This window comes from Macrobrachium nipponense, chromosome 2 (genome assembly GCF_015104395.2).
Source record: "Macrobrachium nipponense isolate FS-2020 chromosome 2, ASM1510439v2, whole genome shotgun sequence".
Lineage (NCBI taxonomy): Eukaryota > Metazoa > Arthropoda > Malacostraca > Decapoda > Palaemonidae > Macrobrachium > Macrobrachium nipponense.
In genome coordinates, this window is record NC_087201.1 from 89,472,101 (window position 1) to 89,493,842 (window position 21,742).

Genomic DNA, 21,742 nt, shown 5'->3' on the forward strand with positions numbered 1-21,742 from the left:
AATTGAATCATGTTTTTACAACAAATTATATTTACAATTGTTGCATAAATTGTTTTAAAAGACAAAACTTGTGTATACATTCGTTTTTGCAACTCTGCAATTTCTTTGTTTTTTCCATGGGATAGAAGTACACAATATAACTGTGCAACTTGGTCAAGTTTTTGCTTTGTTACATGAGCAAAAAATTGAGATACGACTGTACAGACGGCCAACGAAGAATTGGCGTAGTTTCTTAATTCATTGTTCGTTATGGAAATATTGCCATATGCAGGTGCCAGATTATTTACTTAACAATAAATAAAATATCCTTTCAAAGGTGCTATACTTGAAATAAATTACATTAGAATTGAGTAGACTTATTCAACGTATTAAAGATAATCATTTTGCAAAGTGAGGAAAATATATACCGATGGGTCCACGATTTCTAATTTTATTCTCAACTCTAGCTTCGTGACAGTATACCAAAGATTTTGAAGTTGGCTTTGCTGCCGCTCGAGTCTTGACTCAACGTATCGTACTGCACTGGGGTGTTGTCATTTCGTCTCCTACAGCCGATAAATAATACATCAAGGCGTTAACATTCTTTGAAAACGATGTTTAATTAAACTAATTTTGTCCTTTTGATCAATAAATAATTTGCATGACACATTTAGTGGGCCTTAATTGGACTTCTGATTTTCCCACAAGATTAGCCTAGGTCTTATTTTCAGCATTATACTCTCTCGGATACGTAATATTAATGAATATTTAAATCGACTACTAAATAAATAAAATAAATAAATAATATATGATATAATATTATATATATATATATATATATATATATATATATATATATATATATCTATATATATATATATATATATATATATATATATATATATATAATATATATATCTGCTTTATTTGATTCTTCGTTTTTCTTCTTATCCTTTTCATAATTGCTTAACATAATTAACTCAGACCTAGCTATTCAAAGTCAAAAAGCAATCATAAAAAAATCAAACGTATATAATTCCGTCTTATTTTTATCGAATTCCTTGCATATCATCCTGTTTTCATTTGGACACGTTGGAAAGCTGTGGGAGTCAAAACTGACGAGCGCTTACTTTCACTAAACATTTCTAAGGTTGATCTATCTGTAGCTATTCATTTCTTCTAAATAGAAATTAATTGTCGGCACGGAGAATTTTTAAATTACCGTTATCATTTGTGATGCTTTTGCACGATGGCGTTCTTAAGCGTAGCGAGAAGTCGGATCAAGTCGCCTGAGATGTAGAAGAGAACGGAGGTGGAGTATAGGAGTGATGGAAGGATTAGGCCGATGTTAATAAAGTATCTCCCAATAAAATGTATTCTTCAGGTTTTGAAGAAAAAAATGCATGCATCGTGAAACTGTTTCCCTCCCTATCCGTGGTATTCACTGGCCACCGATAAAAACAAAACAAAAAGAGTAAGCCTAACTGAATCTCTCATCCATCAAAGATAAGTTTGCTTATTCATTAGAACTTATTCATTAGACAACTATCAAAGATTTCGAGTGTAGATTTAAAAATCTCTTCCTCTCCATCTAAAGTATTCATCAGACACCAGTCATAAGCGTAGAGCTAGTTATGATTCCTGGTTCAGCAAAGTCGTGACGAGGCATTAGAATTCAAAGTTCACAAGTGAATGTTGTCTTGCTCTCTTGTGGTGCTCCGAGGTGTTCCACCTCTAAGCCATAATCTAAATTTTGCCATTCTTTAAATAATTTTATTCATCTATGTATGATTCTCTCCGGTTTATTAAGCTTTCTTGATATCTCTCCAACAGGAACTTGCACCGAATGCAGTGCAATGATTCTCTCGCTCATCGAGGGATGTTTCTTAGACCGATAAACGACACATTGACATTAGATTCCCGTGCACATGAAATCAAAAGCAATAGAGTGAGGTCGCCTGGTTCACAATGTTACGATATCGTTTTTTTTCTTTTTGTTTTTAAATTTGATAGCGTTTTATGAGATTCCAATGTTTTCTGTAAAATTTAACAAATGAAATAGTTCAACTACCTTCAACTTAATATCGAAATGATAATTTAAGGACTATGTTTATGTGATACTACTAGTGATAGGTGTCTCCTATCTATTTGGTAATGTATATCTATGGTTGTGATATGACGTTTTTTATCACTTCGTTTCGTTCACGTCAATTTTGCTATATGGAAAATAGTTTTACACAATAACATAACATAATGTTCTAAAGATATCAGTGACTGTTTTTAACGTCATTACACATGATTTCTTCCATCTTTGAAAAGAAAAATAGATAAATAAGGCATGAATCGTGCGTCAGGCAGGTGAACGAAAAATTATGAAACTCTGCCACGAGTTTTTTGGCCGACAGTACATGCTCGAGATGCCGCTGCTACATAGATGGCATAGTGAAGTAAATTAAGATAAGCAAGCAAAGAAGAAAAAGTAAATATGCATCCTTTTCCACAAATCTTTTAAAAAGTTATACATTATTTCATTGTATTTGTATGTATTCTCATATTATTATATCATAAAATACTACTAACATAGCAGTTAATGTTTTGGTTGGGAAATCGGCTGATGGCGAATACGAGTTTGTTTCACCATATTTAACTCAATTCTGAGCGAATTTTCCTGCTTCTAGTTAGCATAAAGGAATATCTAGATACTTGATTTACATAAGACAAGGTAATTTTTCCTTATACAACAAGTTTTTAGGTGAAAATATGACTTGAATAATTGAATACGTCTCTTTGTGATTGTGAATGGTATGTTTTTTAATTTTTTTTACAGATTACGTGGGCGGTATGTTTATTGAAGTAGAAAAAAATTATGTTATTCCGTTTGCAATTTTCCTTTAAATCATCGTAATACGAACCTTACGTTTATTTATCTTTTATCAGCGTAAAACCAACAGTAACATGTGTTCTTTCAAGCACAGTAGTTTTGATTAACATTATTTTATCTCAATGTTATCTACAGTTGTGTTTGATGGCATACATTTACTGGAGTTTTATCCTTGTTGCTAATGCACAATAATGGTCCTTAGCAGATTGAACAGTTTTCTCGGCTTCAGCTACAACTAGGTTTAAATTTGACAGTATATTTCCCCTATCGATCTTTGATCTATAGCGAATAAAATTATTACATTAAGATATCTCAGTCCTATTCTAATAACATCATTTATAACAACTAAGGTAATTATTTACTATAATATGATGGTTGAAATACAAGCCAAATAGATGTTGTTGTTATCCAACTCGGTTGTGCTTACAAAAAAAAAAACTTAAGTTTCTCGTTCGGGTGTTCATGGCTGTACACGTTTACACAACAAGTATAATGTTAAAACCATACTTTCATCATTCTCTTTTGCTGTTTTTGAACTTATTTAACTAGGAGATGGGATAAAGTTAGGCTATTGTAATTTAGCCTCTCGGATTATAAGACAAATTATCGTAACTTGAACACTATAGCTACCTGTACACTGTATAAAACCTTATTATATCTTTACATACTCTTTTTATTATGTTTTTATACAATATTTGTTATTTAGAAATGTATTTCCCTTATTTAATAACATGAAAAATTAAAATATGGGGTGGCATTTTGAGGGTTGGAATGGATTAAGGGCATTTTAAGTATTTTCAATGGAGAAAATTGATTTGATGTGCAAGCAAATTAAGCTACAGCTCGGCCTGGAACAAATTAAAACTCGTAGGTCAAGGTACCACTGTACAAGGATTATACTTCACAAAACACCCAAAGGATTAAACGTAGGCTTTTATCACTTTATACAGTATTTATAATACTACTATATGTACTGTACAATACTACTGTATAGTAAATTCTATAGTACTATACTACATAAATATAATTTTAGTTATTGTGCCACTGCAGGAATACAGTGCTGTTGACTGGTCTAGGGCGCTGTTAACTGGTCTAGTGCTTTGAAAGAAGGTGTGCGGCAGCCGTAAACTTTAAAATCGCTCAGCGTCGGCGGCCAGGAACAGAACCCCTGCCACTATCTGAGGTCCGCCTGTACATATATATATATCACAACACTAACATAAGACATACCATTTATGGTAAAAATCAACAAAAATCAACACTTATGAAATTCTGGTATAAGAATGCTAACCAAAACACTAAAAATAGTGCAATATTGCTTTGATTTTGTCCAAACAAAAAACACTTAAATTGTATTTTCGTAAATGTTCTATAAAAACAAGCAAAATTTATGACAAAATTCAAAGAAATCCCATGATACAATACGATTACTGAAAACACCACACATCAGTGTACACAATTTGAAAAAAATACAGTAATTAGTGAATGAACAGTTGTTCTACAATAAACAGTAACTTAGTATTAATTTGTTTTCACCAATGTAAAAGGAAAATGGAAAGCCTTTAATACTGAGTGCAATGGTTATGCTTATGTATACGGGGGTAAATGGATTAGTTGTTAAACATTCTGTAAGGCAATTTAATTAATTTGTACATATCAAAGATTTAATTCATTTGTATTAAACATATTATAGATATATTGCTGTTTACAATATTTCAAAATGAGTAAATCAATGTTATAAGAGTTTTAGGGGTGTATATAATTAAGAGTAACAGTTGTAAAAGGGGGTAATTAAAGCTGACTTCAGGTGTTCTGGGATATTGGTTTGGGGTGTATTTTTGTTTTAATTTACATTAAATTGTTTTAGTATGATAATTTGAGGTATATTTTTGTTTTAGCTATTAAATTTGGCAGTGAACTTTTGAATTGGACAGTTATATGCATTTTACTTCAAGGGAGCACTGTATTCAAGCCAGAGCCACTAATAATAAGAGATATCCTTTGGTAAAAGATGACATTGAACTTGGTAACAAGGTACTGTACGGTCCCAAATTATGCGAGAATTTAGTCGATACACTGTCTCGCAGAACTGGAAAATCACAGATTTTGATACACATACCTTATGGGAATAATTCCATTAGGGCCGAGGCAATCGGCAACTTACCCTGTCAACTTTTCTATACTACCCATTTTCAATACTTTCTATGTATTATACTGTAAATTTTTCTAATATGATATTGTTCTTATGGATAAATAAAACATTAAAAAGGTGTTAATAACTTGAAAAGTTTAAAATTACCCAGGATGGTGAAAACTCCCACTCGTAAACATTGCCACCATTGGGTGCAAGTGTACTGTATGATACAGTCATTTCCTTTAAAAAACCTTTTAGATGGAATTTCTTCTCCCTATCCTCGGCCAAAAACCTTCAAACTCCTCTATCTAATCTTCTGCTGAGAGTTCTTCTTCTGAAGGAAGGCTTTGTGAACCATTTGAGGTTTCGGGGACTGGTGGATCATGCATGTCTTCAAAATAAAATGATAGTTTCTTGAAAAGTTTAGATCGAACGAGAGAGAGAGAGAGAGAGAGAGAGAGAGAGAGAGAGAGAGAGAGAGAGAGACACACCACACACACACACACACACACACACACACACACACACACACACACAACTTTTACTAATCATTTTCATCAATTTCTATAGAAAAAAATAAATGATCAAATGCCAAAAGTTAGTCAAAACAAGTTAACCTAGACATAAAATTCTTACTTCAAGTTCAGCAATGACGAATTTCAAGTTGTCCACTGCTGCCAAAATGGAAGTTGCTCTTTCCTTTGTCTTTAACTTAAGAGCAAGCTTTTTAGTTTTGAGAAAATAGGTCTTCCTCTTCGACGTCTAGGCAGATGCATGCATGATGCAGATGATCAGAATACACTTCGCAGATCTGAATAATACGTATGGTGGTGATGATGATGATACCAATCATTCATACACACTGCGCTATGACATCACAAATGCGTGAGGATGAGCCTTCCATATTAGCTAATGGCTGAGCAGAAGCCTTCAGAATACACTTCACAGAGCTGAATAATACCTATGGCAATGATGATGATCAGAATACACTTCGCAGATCTGAATAATATGTATGGCTATGATGATGATGCCGATCATTCATACACACTACGCTATGACATCATAAATGCATGAAGCGGAAGCTTCCATCTTAGCTAATGGCTGAGCAGGAAATCTTTCTCTCACATTCCATCCACCCCTTCTCTCCGATACCAGTGAACCTCCCCCCCACCCCACCTAAAATACTTGAAAAGACAATAGATTTGATACACTTGCAGCGTGTTACTCGCAGACTTTGAACGGCTTCACTGATGCAGAAAATCTATTTTTGAGAACTAGCGACCGCATAAAAGGGGAATCATGTAATTCAAACACACATATTTCAGAACCAGACTGTAGACTGGTAGTCACTTTTCCATCAGCTCCAGGAACTAAATGGTTATAGCCTGTAAAATAGTATTTTGCAACAACAATGTAAGCGATATAGATCTCTTCTTGCAGTCTTACCTGTAACGTGCAATGGCCATCTCTTTGAAGGAACTCTACAAATTTTGGTACAATGCCAGTTTGAATAACTTCATCTATGGGTGGATTTGGTTCACGAGATAGGAGCTTGCGGAATTTCTGTGTGGCATTAAGTTGAGCTTCCAAATCATCACTATAAAGGGCTTGCACCATTTCTTGAGTAATTAGGCTGCCACTAACTAAACCCCCCTGCTGGCTCTCCTGAAAGAAATTTTTTCACTGTTAACACCCAATATTTTCAAGCAACATAATGTTTTACTACACTTAAGGTATTCTTCAGGAGCCTCTTTAAAAGTCTATGAAAATATACTATGAAATGGAACACAAAGTTAGATTACATTAAGATCATGCTCAGTTCTACTTTGTAATTTTGTAGTTACTGCAGAAATAGTTCCCCTATCTTAAGTTGCGCAATTATAACATCTGAGTCATGTCCCTAAAAAAAAAAGATTCTATTCTTATACTGCACCTGATTCATAGAAACTTCTACAGCTTCATCTTCAATGCCTGCAATTTCATTGACATTTCGTCTTTTTGCCAACTGCTGTTCTCGTTTCTGTTTACGTAGTTGAACGCCTTCCTCTTCTCTCCTCCTCCTCATTTCTGCAGAGTCTAGACCTTGGTTTTTATATCTGTACTTGTGCTGTGATGGCCCCGACATCTGAAGTATACAAAAGAATTGTTATTTGATTTGTGGGGTAGTAATTCAAACATTATTCAGTGAACTTTGGTATAGTATATGTATAAGGAAATTTCAAATAAAATATAACACTCCTGAAGAATGTGCTGGTCATGCCAAATTTGACAAGTAACAGTCAGGGAGTGTTCAATTAAAATGACATGATGTTATCTTTAGTGAAGATGACATTTTTATCATAAAATTAAGTTTATATATATATATATATATATATATATATATATATCTATATATATATATATATATATATATATCATATACACATATACATATACACATATACATATACACATATACATATACATATACATATATATATATATATATATATATATATATATATATATATATATATATATATATATATATATATATATATAATATATATATATATATATATATACACAGTAGTACCTCGAGATACGAAAGGCTCTACTTACGAAAAACTCAAGATACGAAAGCTAATGCGAAAAATTTTACTGCTCTACATACGAAAAGTTTTCAAGATACGAAAGGTTGTTGCTGTAAAGTCCCGAGATTCGCCCGGACCACCGAGAACAATTTTAAAACTCCCGCGCCGCCAACTGAGTAAACTTGCCACCATCCTCTCGCTCTCCCATTGGTTCCTGATGCTAGTCACCCCATAAGGCCCTGCTCTCCTATTGGTCAGCATCTACCCCTTGTGCTTTAGGTATTCTATTGGTAAAAGGTTGCTGTAAATTGAAAAACTTATTCATGCAATACATTTAATAAAAAAAAAACATTAGGTAAAGATAGAATAAAGAATAGAAATGAATGGTTATTATACTGTTTGGTGGTTTCATTAGTTGAAGAGAGATACTAATGACAATTTATGGCTTACTGTGTGCTAGGAAAAATGATTGCTTGGCGCTCGTTCGATACTCGTAAGATGGGTAACAGCTGAATGTAAACAATCGATTAGAAGGTTTGTTTTTTGTTTGTTTGTGTATTATAGTTAATGATTAATTAATAATTATTTGAAATGAGTACATACTGATTATTTATACATTTTATTGGCATATTCTAAGCTTTTAGCTCTTAGGTTTAGATGTAAGAATCATAGACTAGGCTACAGTAGCAACCGCTAACATAGGCTAGGCTTATTGCTAAGGGACATAGGCTAGGCTTATTGCTAAGGGACATATGCTAAAGTCCTAATATATGCAGTAAAAATGGGGTTGAACATTACATGCAGCTGAATAATACTCAAGTATGTACAGTATTTTGCCTTTTTGGAGTCATATTTCTTCCGTCGTAACCCTAGAACATGTGTTGTAGGCCTGGAAATATAATTTACTGGGGTGTTTTTGGAGGGCTTGGAACGGATTAGCCATTTTACATGTAAAATGTGAGGTATAAGGTATCACCGAAGGTAGAGGTAAAAGTTCTTGAGGCCCAAATCGTAAACAAGAGCTTGAAGAGTTCAACAGAAACGTTCAGCCAGGCGACACACCTGGCGTGCGCCCGCGCGCGCTCGGCATCCACTGGCGCGCGCTCGGCGTCCACTGGCGCGCGCTCGGCGTCCACTGGGCGGCGCGCTCAGCGTCCACTGGTGTGCGCTTGGAGTCGCACACGCGCGCGCCTGGCGTCCATACCGAACGTCCCGTCCAAGCCGAGCGTTAAAAGAAGCGTGCAGAAAAGCGTCACGCTCCTGACAGGCGTCAAAACAAGCGAGAGAAACTGCCTTCAGGGAAGAGCGAGATACATCTCGGAGAGAAAAATCCGACTGCACGAAACAGTCTCAGGAGAAGGGTGATCGTGTGAGAATACGAGGGGCGAGGGAACGCCTTCTTATTCTCACAGTAACAAAGCTCGGACGTACGCTCTCAAAGCGTCCTGCTACTAAGACTTCTTTTTCATATTTCTCGGTGGAAAGACGTACACGTGATCAGGCGACGTTCGCCTTCTTACTTCTCACTGGAACGCATAACGAGAGAGAGAGGACGTGAAGCGTCCTCTTCTATAAAGCTTCTATTTAGAGGGCGCGAGTCCTTCCGAAAGCTCCCCGCCGAAGGCACGCCAGATCGGTGGGGGTTCCTCGTAACCCTCCTTCGGCTTTCGACATGCTCTCTCCCCGGGTCCTGGGAGTCAAGCAGAGGTCCCAGCCTAGAGGCGAAATAAGGCCGATCTGACGCACCCTCCACTACACAAGGGGCACTGTCACTGCACTTAGCCACTTCACTATTGCTCTCTAAAGCAAGCACTTTCGATTCTAAGTTACGAATCGAAAGAGTATTAGAGAAAGGGCAATAACCTCTACAGACACTGTTTAGGGCCCGAAGGCAACATTACAGGGATAGGAGAAACAATAACAGAAGTAGCACTCTTCACAACAATGAAGGAGAGCGATCAACTCTCGCAGACATATTCATAACCCGTAGGCCATACTACAGGGTTAGGCAAAATAAAGTCTACAGGAAGGTTAGCAGGTTCACTACCCTGACTTTTGTTTACTGATTAATTGCGTACATACGAATCATACGTTTTCCTTACGGAATTAGACATGTTTACTGATTAATTGCGTACATACGAATCATACGTCTTCCTTACGGAATTAGACAAAGTCTCACACCCCTTAAATGACAAATCTCAACAAAGAAGCAAGACTCATACCCCTCGTGCATACCAAGTGCGGATCTACCGAGGCTTTCGGTAGCCACACCCTATCTTTGCAGACAACACCCTATGAAACTAGCCTAACTAGATTCAGATATCTTATGCAAAAATGAATCAAATTCAAATCAATTTAAGATAGCGTATGCCTAGCCACAAATCCAAGTAAATAAATTAAAAGACAATTAGGATACTTAGCGGCAATGAAGTTTCCAAAATCTAAGACGGAGGTACTGGAAACAGGTGTTTCCAGCACCGGCGACAGAAAAATTATGAATAGAAAATGGGAATGGTTCCTGATACCCGCCTCCCAGCGGCGGGAATGGGTACTAACCACCTGGCCGACCACTGCGTGTGTCAGAAGTTTTTAAAATTCTGTCGGACTTCAGAAAATACAGCTATATATATATCTGACAGGTAAGTTTCATGAACAAAATGTAAAATATTGATGTTTTACTATTTATTTAAATAATTATCTAGTGCACGCTTCGTCGCCGTCTTCTACCAAAACATCGTGGTTAGGGACCGTGTTCTGATTGTTGTGATGGAAGTGCCCCAGCGTCTGTGGGTACAAGTGGTGTGCAGATTTATCACAGGAAATGGGAAGTTTGTTGACACAAGTGACTCCACAAACATCTAGATGGCATCAATCTTCTAAGATATTTAAGTGTAAGTAAAAATTTCGAAAGCGTTTTGGTGAGATTTGCACTGCATTGGACACCCTTTTCACTACCCTCTGTTTAATGTTTTAATTTGGCCTTAATTTCTAACTTTAGAGAAAATACTTAGGGGGAAACACCAGCGACTACCAACCCTTATCACGGTGGACAGGTCTTATTCACTCGATATTTAAATGGTGAAACAAGAATACAATTACAACTCCAAGCATACCATTCAAAAGATGGAAGTTTCGTCAACATAATGTGATATATGAAAGCCCCATACGAACTAAAATAAGCATGTGACGCTTTTCGTAAAATATGTTTTCAAGGCAGTTTTGAAATCCAATATGGCGGCTACCATGTGGATGTACAGGTTCTGATCAGCGACGACAACTATCTTTCCCAGCCTTCCCAGCACTCATTTGAACAATGTTAGCGTATATATATATGTAACGTTTATTGATCTTACTCAAGATTGCAGTTGTAATAAGCACAATAAAACAACATTTTGTTGCCTATTTTACTGAAAGTATGAAACTTTTTATTCCCGGGGTCATGGTTTGAACTTAATTCATTTCTACCTTGTAATTGGTGGTTTTTATCCTTACTGCCATCACAACTGAAACTCCACAGTGCTTATTTGATTGTTATTATACACATTTTGGTCTCAATTCACTCCACATTGCACTTTAAACAAGTTGCTGTTCCTGGTTCCTAAGCGCGCACACAGTTATGAGCAGCAGACGACGAAACTGCAAAGTTTTATTCCCTAAATTGTTTACTTTACTCGTTATTTAGTTCAACTTTACTTTGTTATTTAAAAATTTTAATTTAATTCATGTATATTATCCCTTTTTTGCAACCAAATTACCCCGAAAAATGATATTGTTATGATACAATAAAGTTTCATACATACTTACCTGGCAGATATATACATAGCTATCGACTCCGTCGTCCCCGACAGAAATTCGAATTTCGCGGCACACGCTACAGGTAGGTCAGGTGATCTACCTGCCTGCCGCTGGGAGGCAGGACTAGGAACTATTCCCGTTTTCTAATCAGATTCTCTCTTCCACCTGTCTCCTGCGGGGAGGCTGGGTGGGTCTTTAATTGTGTATATATCTGGCCAGGTAAGTATGTATGAAACTTTATTGTATCATAACAATATCATTTTCATACATTCAACTTACCTGTCAGATATATACATAGCTGATTGACACCCTTTGGTGGAGGGCAAGAGACAGCTAGTTACTGACTAGACAGGTAAACAACATATGTTGTAGGTATTTATAGACCTTAGTTCCTCTGTGTTTCTAGACGAAAGGATTGACTTCCTAGCTATTGCATAGGAGTCTGCTTCATCTCAAGAGCCTTAGCGAGATAGTGATCTGTGGCCAAGAGTTCTTGTGGATCTGTCGATGGGATCTCTTCCACTTACTCGACAGAATCCTAACTGGCGTTTGTCAATGGGAGCACATCCGCTTATATGACAACACGCACTTATTTAAGGAGCGCAACACCGATCCCGATCACCTGTTCCTAACATGAGGGTTCGCGCTAAATTGAAAGAGAGTTATCCCCCAAACTCCTTTCAAACCTCCAATAAAAATCATTGAGTTAAAATAAATTCAACTCATTATTAAAGGATCAGTGTCGGCTCCTTATCCCAGCAACGTATCCGCTGATACGTATAAACCAAGAGAGAAGAATCTCTCGTAGGTTAACTTGAAGTCCTTCGTGTAATGAGTAGTCAACCATCATTGCATCTCTATTATGTTAAAGCTAATATGTCTTCCTGACATATTGTTACGAAAAGAACAAGAATTTGCAAAAGCTCGCACTTTAGAGCTTTTTAAATTCTCAGCGTTTGAAGGTATCCTCAAGTCACTTATGAAATGCTTTAGAGATCACCATTGTTTCAAAGAAGACTAGACTTTCTTTGAACTGGATCTCATCTGGATGAAGCCTAACGCCTGGCTCTTGCGCCTGGCTGGCGCGAGGAGTATCCTGTTTAGAATACTCCTGGCGCCTGACAGTCGTAAAACTCTTCGAATACTCCTGCCGTCTGGAAGGCGCATCTTGCTCCAAATACTCCTGGCGCCTGTTAGGAGTATTAGGCTCAGCATACTCCTGGACGCCTGGCAGGAGTATCGCGCTTCGAATACTCCTGGCGCCTGGCAGGAGTATCGCGCTTCGAATACCTCCTGGCGCTTGGCAGGAGTATCGCGCTTCGAATACTCCTGGCCACCTGGCAGGAGTATCGCGCTTCGAATACTCCTGGCGCCTGTTTTAGGAGTATTAAGCTCAGAATACTCCTGGCGCCTGGCCGGAGTATCGCGCTCAGAATACTCCTGGCGCCTGGAGGAGTATCGCCGATCGGAATATCCTCTGTCCTCTGAATACTCCTGGCGCCATGGCAGGAGTATCGCTCTCCGAATACTCCTGGCAGCCTGGCAGGAGTATCGCGCTTCGAATACTCCTGGCGCCTGTTAGGAGTATTAAGCTCAGAATATCCTCCGGCGCCTGGCAGGAGTATCGCGCTCCGAATACTCCTGGCGCCTGGGAGGAGGGAGTTATCGCGATCGGAATACTCCTCGTCCTCTGAATACTCTGGCGCCTGGCAGGAGTATCGCATCTCCGAATACTCCTGGCGCCTGGGAGGAGTATCGTGCTCGGAATAACTCCTGGCGCCTGGCAGAAGTATTCGCTTTCCTAGGAGGAGCATCGTGATCGGAATACTCCTGGCGCCTGGTAGGAGTATCACGTTCCGAATACTCCTGGCGCCTGGAGGAGTATCGTGCTCATCGGAATACTCCTGGTGCTTGACAGGAGTATCGCGTTCCGAATACTCCTGGCAGGTCTGTTAGGAGTATTAAGCTCAGAATACTCCTGGCGCTTGGTAGGCCACATCGCGCTTCGAATACTCCTGGCGCCTGGTAGGAGTAAAAAGTCTAGAATACTCCTGGCTCCTGGGAGGAGTATCGAGGTCAGAGTACTCAAGGCGCCTGGCAGGAGTATCTCTTTCCCAGAATACTCCTCTGGACCTATGGAAGGCGCAATCTCGTTACGAATACTCCTGTGACTTGGTGTCGGAGTATCGCTCATGGAATGGCCTTTCGAATGGCAAGTATATTGCGCTTAGCGGGCGCTATACTCCTATCAGGAGTTCTCTCTTCTCCAGTTGGCTCTTGTTGCTTGGATGAAGATCTTGGCCTAGAACGATCTATAGTAAAGTCAGGCTCTTTGCGCCTACTTGGCGCCTGGCTCCTAGTTGGCGCCAGACGCTTGGCAGGAGTTACTTCCTTTCCCACCTCTCGCCTGCCTAACGCATCGCTCCCCCCAGAGATGGCCGCTTGTGCGACAACTCCCCTGTAGGGTTCGTCGCGCCGACAGGAGATCGGTATTTGGATCTCTTAATCAGAAGTCTATCATCCTTTTTACGAGTATGATCTTTAGAAAGTACTCCTACCAAAGACGCTAATTGCTCCTGCAACATTCATCACATTTAGTCGCTCCATCCCGTTGTAGACAATAGGAAATCTCAAAATTCCAAGAGACAAGTCTTCCTTCCGAGGAGGATCATTATTGCATACTTCCGTGTTAACGAGTTCTCCTACATGTTGATGAGTTTCTCGTTGCAGAAGCTTCCCTATCCTTGCCCGAAGGAAGGGAAGGAGCTTGGACTTTAAAGAGATTCTGAGCTGAAATTGGTTGATTTCTAAGCTCTTGAATGTATCTCATCTGAACCTTTTGGGAAGTAGTTTGAGCCCTTCTCGCGTTCCAAAGACTCTGTCTGTAAACGTTTAAACCTTTTCTTCTTCTGTAGATGACAATGTCACTACATTACCCGGACAACGAAACCTCTATCTAACAGCGTTGATCCAGGAATAAAAGGCTTTAGTTCTCTTGCCAAACCTACTATGCTGCCAGAACCCATTGCCGAGTCGTCATAGAATTTGATTCCAGATTCTAAAGCCCAAAAATTTCACTGTCCTCTTGATCGTTTAGGACCAAGAGAAACATTTGATTAGGAGCAGTTCCATCTTGTCGGACCACGGAATCTGAGGCCCAAATTAGGATCCCATTCTAAGTATAAGATCTCTTAATCTTATCGTATAGAGGTATTGTATAAGCTCCCGAAGATCTTAATTCTCTACTATCTCTAATATTCTTTGTCTAGACAGAATATATCTTTTCACTGTGTTCATTGATAGCATAAGTTACCAAGGTGATTCTTCCCTCTGAAAGGGAAGAAAATCCTTATGTAGTTCACAGAGGTATCGGAAGAGGACAGTTTCCCCTTTCTATCTAGCACGATCTGCAGCAACTCTATGTCTTTCACATATTTAAAGGAATTATCAAGCTTCCCTTGAAAAATCCTCTCATTCATATTTGTACTTCTGGTCAGTCTGCACGCAGACAGACTCAGGAGTGAATAGGTTTTTCAGGTCCAATATTTATAATAGATTCCGATCAAATCTCTTAGAAAACCTTATTCCGACACATGCTGAAAGAAGAACGTGACTTCTGTGAATCCAACCTTTTATTGCCAAAATGATGCATTCATCTTCTTCCTTAGATGCCCATTTATTTTAATATGTGTTAAGAATATATACAACTAGGGGAAAAAAACTAAAGTTTATTCCCCTCTTAAAATTTAAAGATGGCGTATCTTGCTACCTCTCTTGTTTCGAGGAAAAGGAAGCAATCTATAAGAAGGTCGTTCATCTTCTGCCTTGCGAAGATATCTGTGAATATTTTCCGCAGGGTCTGACAACTCTTTCCAATGAATGTTAAATCGTGCTCTGCCGAATTAAAATTCTTTATAATCCTATCACATTGTGGTAACAGCATTCATCTAGAAAACTCTTGTAAGGATAGTAGGAGCGCTGTAATTAACCACGGTGTGTGCATAAGGCTTAAGCGTATCGTTATCTTAAGGTGAATTTTCTACTACATTCTTTCCTCGCCGAGGCAGAGAGATATCCTTAGCAAAACGAATACGATGTTATTCATGTTTGCCTAAAAAAATTCCCTCAATTCGTGGTTAAGTCCCTGATTTTATGGGGAATATACGGTGAAGCATTCGATCCTTTAGGAGAGAAAGATGTAACCAACCGTTCACGACCGAGAACCGGATGGTACTAGATTGGCTCACAATTACCGCCGTGTCGTTCACTGCCTGGCTGCCTTCATTCTGAGTTGCCAGTTACTCCTTTCAATGAATGGATATAATAAAATTATTCTCGAGTCTAAGAAAACTCTCAATAATGCAAATTTTAGGCAAACAACCTTTGTTAAATACCGAGGCTGAATAGGTATTGTCGTAATAAACCTTTTAAGCGAAGTCTTTACTAGTAAAATCCTTTAAGGATATAGACAATTCCGTAGCGAACCAGAAAGGCAACTATGGTATGCTATTATGACTTGTCATTCAGTAGTCATATACAGCAAGCCTTCTACGACACTCTTTCCTTTCTGACATGCAGAGAAAGAATAGAAATCTTACTCTCTTCGTTCATTTCGTCAATAATCCCGAATGAGTATTAGTCGAAAGATATTGCAAATGACAACGAGGATCGAAGAGAATCTCCAGCTTTTATTATCTTGGAGATAAGTCCGTATTTTACGCCATTTCTTATCTGGAAGAGCCTCTAATCAATGAATGAGAGCTCGTACGAATCTTGTTCAACTTCCAAACGATTGCCCCTCTTCTGTAAATGGTTGGTTGCAATCTATTTTGGAAGGAGGATGATTTTAATATCCTCTTACTAATACTGAACTAATTCTCACAATTCTGCTCTATCTTCCATTCCTCAATTGGGGCAAGATTGAGCAACCGAAGGAGAGCGCTTCCTTTCGAAAGGTGAAGGGCTATTCGCAGTATCGACTCTAACCTGACAAGGGCTACGGCAGCCTGTGCTACATCTTGAGTCCCTGCCTGGAAAAAAACCGAACTTGCTCTAGCCTTTATTGCAATAAGACGATCCTGACAAGGGCAACGGCCGCCTGCGCGACAACTCCCGTCCCTATCAGGAAAAGCCTTGAATGTCTTTCACCCTTCGTCTGGAGGACTCTCGACGGTTGTCAGGCTCTTCTTGTAGGAGAAAGTGTCTGGCGCTAAGCAGGAGTATCTTGCCTAGAATACTCCTGGCGCCTGGTAGGAGTATCACGTTCCGAATACTCCTGGCGCCTGGGAGGAGTATCGTGCTCGTCGGAATACTCCTGGTGCTTGGCAGGAGTATCGCGTTCCGAATACTCCTGGCGCCTGGGAGGAGTATCGTGATCAGAATACTCCTGGATCCTAGAAGACGTATCGCCCTTGGAACGTTTCTTGTTGGAAAGTTCCGAGCCATCTGAAAGCGATTCTTGCCTGGAAAGTTCTGTACGTCTGGAAGGTTATTTGAATCTGGAATCTTCCGCCTTCTGGAAGGTTCCGCTTGTGCGGAAGGTTTTGTGTGCGGAAGGTTCCGATCTCTTGTATATTTGTTCTTGCTTAGAATTCGACAATACTTCCATTTTCGACATAGCCCTCCCTTTCTTCTGAATGAGAAGGACTCATTTCCGATGAAGATCCTGGTTCATCGTGCTTCAGGCGCTTTGCGCCTCGTTTCAGACGCTTTGCGCCTCGTTTCAGACGCTTTGCGCCTCGTTTCAGACGCTTTGCGCCTTGTTTCAGACGCTTTAGGCGCATTGAGCCTCGTTACCGGAGCTTCATGCCCAAGGAGCTAGAAGCTTAAAAATTATATATATGTGTGTAATCCTTTAATATCTAATTCGATCTTCTCAGAATAGATATATTTTCATATACATGTACCGATGAGGAATTTATTGAAATAACTATTTCAAACCCCCATGGGATAGAGCCCCCCCCCGTCCAACTGTACGGGGGGACGAACCCGGATAGGGCAATGCCTCTACCGCAACCTTTCTCCGTCTCTTCTGAGGTTCGATAGCCAGACGAGATTATCTTGCATTTTCATTTAACCTACGCCGTTGAATGTTTCTTCTCCTTATTCGTTAAGACGATAATAATAAGGGGAAACGGGGAACACATGAATTAGGATGCCTTTCCAATGGCTATCCCTGGCAGTCTGGGACGTTCTACAGAACCTGCCGAGGGGGACCGCCCTGATCGGTGGGGATTCTCCATAACCTCCGTACGGCTTTCGACATTCCTTCTCCTCTGGGCCTGTGAGCTTGGAAGAGGGTCTAGGCCTGGGAGCGAGACAGAGCCGATCAGACGCACCCTCTAATGCAATGGGGAACACTATAATCACTTCTTACCTTATAATAGCTCGTATCTTGAGCTACATTCCTTTATCTTCAAATTGCAAATGAATTTGTAGTTTCTGTGAAGTAAGAAGGTGATGAGGAAACAACACTACTAGTACTGTTAATATTCTAACTGCTTGTCAGAACGAGGGCTATTAAAGCTTCTAAAGAAAGCATATCTAGTTCTATGTTTTCTGACTTCCTCAAATAGTAAGTTACCTTATTTTCCTCAATCAAATTCTAACATTTATTACACTTTATCAATGAATAAATATTTATATTTCCCTTTCTTGCAAACTATGTAATTGTCTACCGAACACTTCGGTAGTTACACATACTCTTTCTTCGAAAACTTCGACGTTAATTCATTAAAAGTTATTAAAAAGTTATTAAAAAGTTATTAAAAACGTTATGCCAAACCACCGATCCAGTACTTCCCTGTAAAAGTCGGCCCAGAAGATCGATGGCGATGAAACACGAAAATCAAATCAGGAGGGAAAGCAAACAATAGTTTACCTTCCCAGCGACAGAGAGAATCTGATTAGAAAACGGGAATAGTTCCTAGTCCTGCCTCCCAGCGGCAGGCAGGTAGATCACCTGACCTACCTGTAGCGTGTGCCGCGAAATTCGAATTTCTGTCGGGGACGGGGACGGAGGTTCGATAGCTATGTATATATCGACAGGTAAGTTGAATGTATGAAAATTAGTATTTAAATTTCTAAAGTAGATACAATCCAATGTTTTTAACGTTTTCGTACATCTGGCTGCCGAAAACCAGAGGAACGACTACGGATAAGTGGATTTTATATATTTTTTTTTTTCTTTTTTGTTTTTGCTAGCACTTTTCATTGATTTCAGGCTATATAAGTATTTTGAATTTCTTTAATAACCGTATGCCAGAAAATAAATGTAACCTTTAACTGTTTTGCATGCTAAGAATGGCAAAATCATTGTTGCCACATTAGTGGAGGCTTCACACATACGCCGATTCATTATTATAAACTGTTTCCATGAATTCTAGTTGTCATAGTAATGCAATAATGATAAAATTGCTTTAATATTTATGTATATATACTTCCAATACATAGCCTAATTTCATCAATTTCAACGTTTTGTGTGTAGTCTTATACCCAGTTTGGAGGGTCAACACATACCGAATGGCAACAGAGAGAGAGAGAGAGAGAAAGGAAGGAAGGCGAAGGAACGAAGAAGGAAAGGGGTGGCGGTGGAGGGGGGGGGGGGGGGGGGGAGAGGGTAGGTGAGTGTTTTAAGTCTTTTTTAACGCGTGTTCGTATCCATTTCTGCATAATGGAATTTTTTGTCTCTTGGTACAAGGACAAGTGTCGTTATTCTTTACGATTAGTGATTCACGATACCCTTATAAATTACGGCACTGGGTGTAATGCACTATAGCAAAATCTCGTTCTGATACGAGTGTTCGTTACAAAAATAGGTATTGCCCAAAAACGTGCTTGCACTGTCGCTGAAACCCATAGTAGGTATGCTGCTTAGTTGTCAATCAAGTATTTTTTACAAGCTAGCTATTGAATAAATTTGTATTTTTCTCAATCAAAACATATGTCCCTCAATGCTAACTTTCTTCTTTTAACGACTTTCTGGTCATTGCAAATTCGGCCCCATAATTTCTTATGGTGCGAAAACAGAGGCCCAGGGACCGAAAATGATTGCGTCACACTACGGCGATAATCTGGCAGTAAAACATCTTCATATATCCAAAAAGTAAATAATAAAGATATATGTGCGCATTACGATTATAACAATTACATGAATAGCTGATAATCTGCATGAATAACTGGTAAACTGTTCTGCATGAAAGTTGAGTAAAGCAATTATTTACAATAGGCTAGGTACGAAAGCCAAGATGTCGTGACATCATAATACAGGACTTGAACGAACATTCTAATTCCAAAATATAGGGTAAAAAACCGCATGGTACAGGGGTGGACCATGCACGACCAATGTGTACAACCCCAAAAAAAGTAGTACATTATAACGCGTCCTAACATCGGAGATGGGCATCAGACACGACTTCTTGTTGGTGAGAAACGAAGCTAAAGACCTCTACTCCGGTGTCAGGACACGTTATAATGTACTTTTCTTGGGGTTGTACACATTGATCGTACATGGTCCACCCTTGTACCATGCGGTTTTTTACCCTAATTACTTAAATTTGAGTCAGAATCGAGTTACTTTTTCAATAATGAATATTTTCAAATTAATCATCATACATATGTAAAATATTGATGTTTTACTAGGGTAGAACATCACGGCAGGCCAACCCTCATCACGGTGGACGGGTCTTATTCACTCGATATTTAATTGGTGAAAAAAGAATACAATTGCAACTCTAAGCATACCATTTAAAAGACTGAAGTTTCGTCAACATAATGTGATATATGAAAGCCCCATACGAACTAAAATAAGCATGTGAGCTCTTCGTAAAATATGTTTTCAAGGCAGTTTTGAAATCCAATATGGCGGCTACGTTTTGCATGGACGGTTTTCATCAGTGACGGCCACATCTTTCCCCAGCCTTCCCCAGCACTCATTTGAACAATGTTAGCGTATATATGTAACGTTTATTGATCTTACTCAAGATTGCAGTTGTAATCAGCACAATAAAAACACATTTTGTTGCCTATATTAGTGAAAGTATGAACTTGTTATTCCAGGGATTATGGTTTGAACTGAATTCATTCTTACCTTGTAATCGGCGGTTTTTATCCTTACTGCCATCACAACTGAAACTCCACAGTGCTTATTTGATTGTTATTATACACATTTTGGTCTCAGTTCACTCCACATTGCACTTTAAACCCGTTCCTGTTCCTGGTTTCTAAGCGTGCGCGCCATAAACACAATTACGAACAGCAGACGACGACAGACAACGAAACTGCAAAGTTTTATTCCCTAAACTGTTTACTTTACCTCGTATTTTAGTTTAAATTTACTTTGTTATTTAAAATGATATTGTTATGATACAATAAAGTTTGTTCATACTTACCTGGCAGATATATATATAGCTGTATTTTCTGAAGTCCGACAGAATTTTAAAAACTTCCGACACACGCAGTGGTCAGCCAGGTGGTTAGTACCCATTCCCGCCGCTGGGAGGGGCGGGGGCGGGTATCAGGAACCATTCCCATTTTCTATTCATAATTTTTATTTCCACTGTCCCCACCCTGAGGGGAGGTGGGTGGTACTTGATTATATATATCTGCCAGGTAAGTATGAACAAACTTTATTGTATCATAACAATCTCATTTTGTTCATGAAACTTACTGTCAGATATATATAGCTGAATCCCACCTTTGGAGGATGGGAAGGGACAGAATAGAAGGATTTTGGGAAACAAATGCATGCAGATGATTTACATCTTGGTTCCACCTGTTAGCATAGCTGGCTTCGTGGGTTAACTGCCCCGTTAAGTCTGTTGCTTGTGCTACTAGAGTTTGCCAGCGAGGTAGAGACCTATATAGCTGGTGCACTCCAGATGATCTGTCAACAGGGGCGAGACCACGACGTGACTAGACCATATTGACCATACCATGAGGGCTAAGAAGTAAAATAAATATATATATATATAAATATATATATCACCACCTGACCAACCTAGCCAAAGTTAAGGTGTGTAACTAAGGATTAAGAGTAAGAAGTCGCCGTTGTCGGCGACTCAAACAACTAAATTAAGAGCTTTTCCTAACCATTTTCTACAGGATAGGATGAGTGGACTTCTTGCCCCCAAGATTGTGTCTGCAGACACGTATGGCCCTAGCGAGCAGCAGATCTCATATGCCATCTTCACATCTCGCAGGGAGTGTGAAGTGAACACAGAGTTGCTTCGCTAAAACATGGGTACTCAGGATGTTGCGAGTGCCATGCTCTGTTGAAATGCTTCCGAGGCCGCGCCCTCCCTCGGTGAGCATTCATGATAAAAAATTTCAAATCTTTGTGCAAACACAATGAAGGAGCATTTTTGAAAGAACTTCCTTAAC

The 21,742-nt window shown here is 39.1% G+C and overlaps 1 protein-coding gene across 2 annotated transcripts in view; it reads right to left on the reverse strand.

The window, feature by feature from the left end:
- The window catches only part of LOC135220765 (importin subunit alpha-7-like), a 50,789-nt gene that overhangs the window by 16,450 nt on the left and 12,597 nt on the right, over positions 1-21,742 (reverse strand). For both annotated transcript variants that reach the window (XM_064258217.1, XM_064258216.1), the window contains exons 2-3: positions 6,928-7,119; positions 6,441-6,659 (exon numbers count right to left, since the gene is read on the reverse strand). In XM_064258217.1, coding sequence (XP_064114287.1) covers positions 6,441-6,659; positions 6,928-7,119 — 411 coding nt within the window. The remainder of the gene's footprint in view (positions 1-6,440; positions 6,660-6,927; positions 7,120-21,742) is intronic.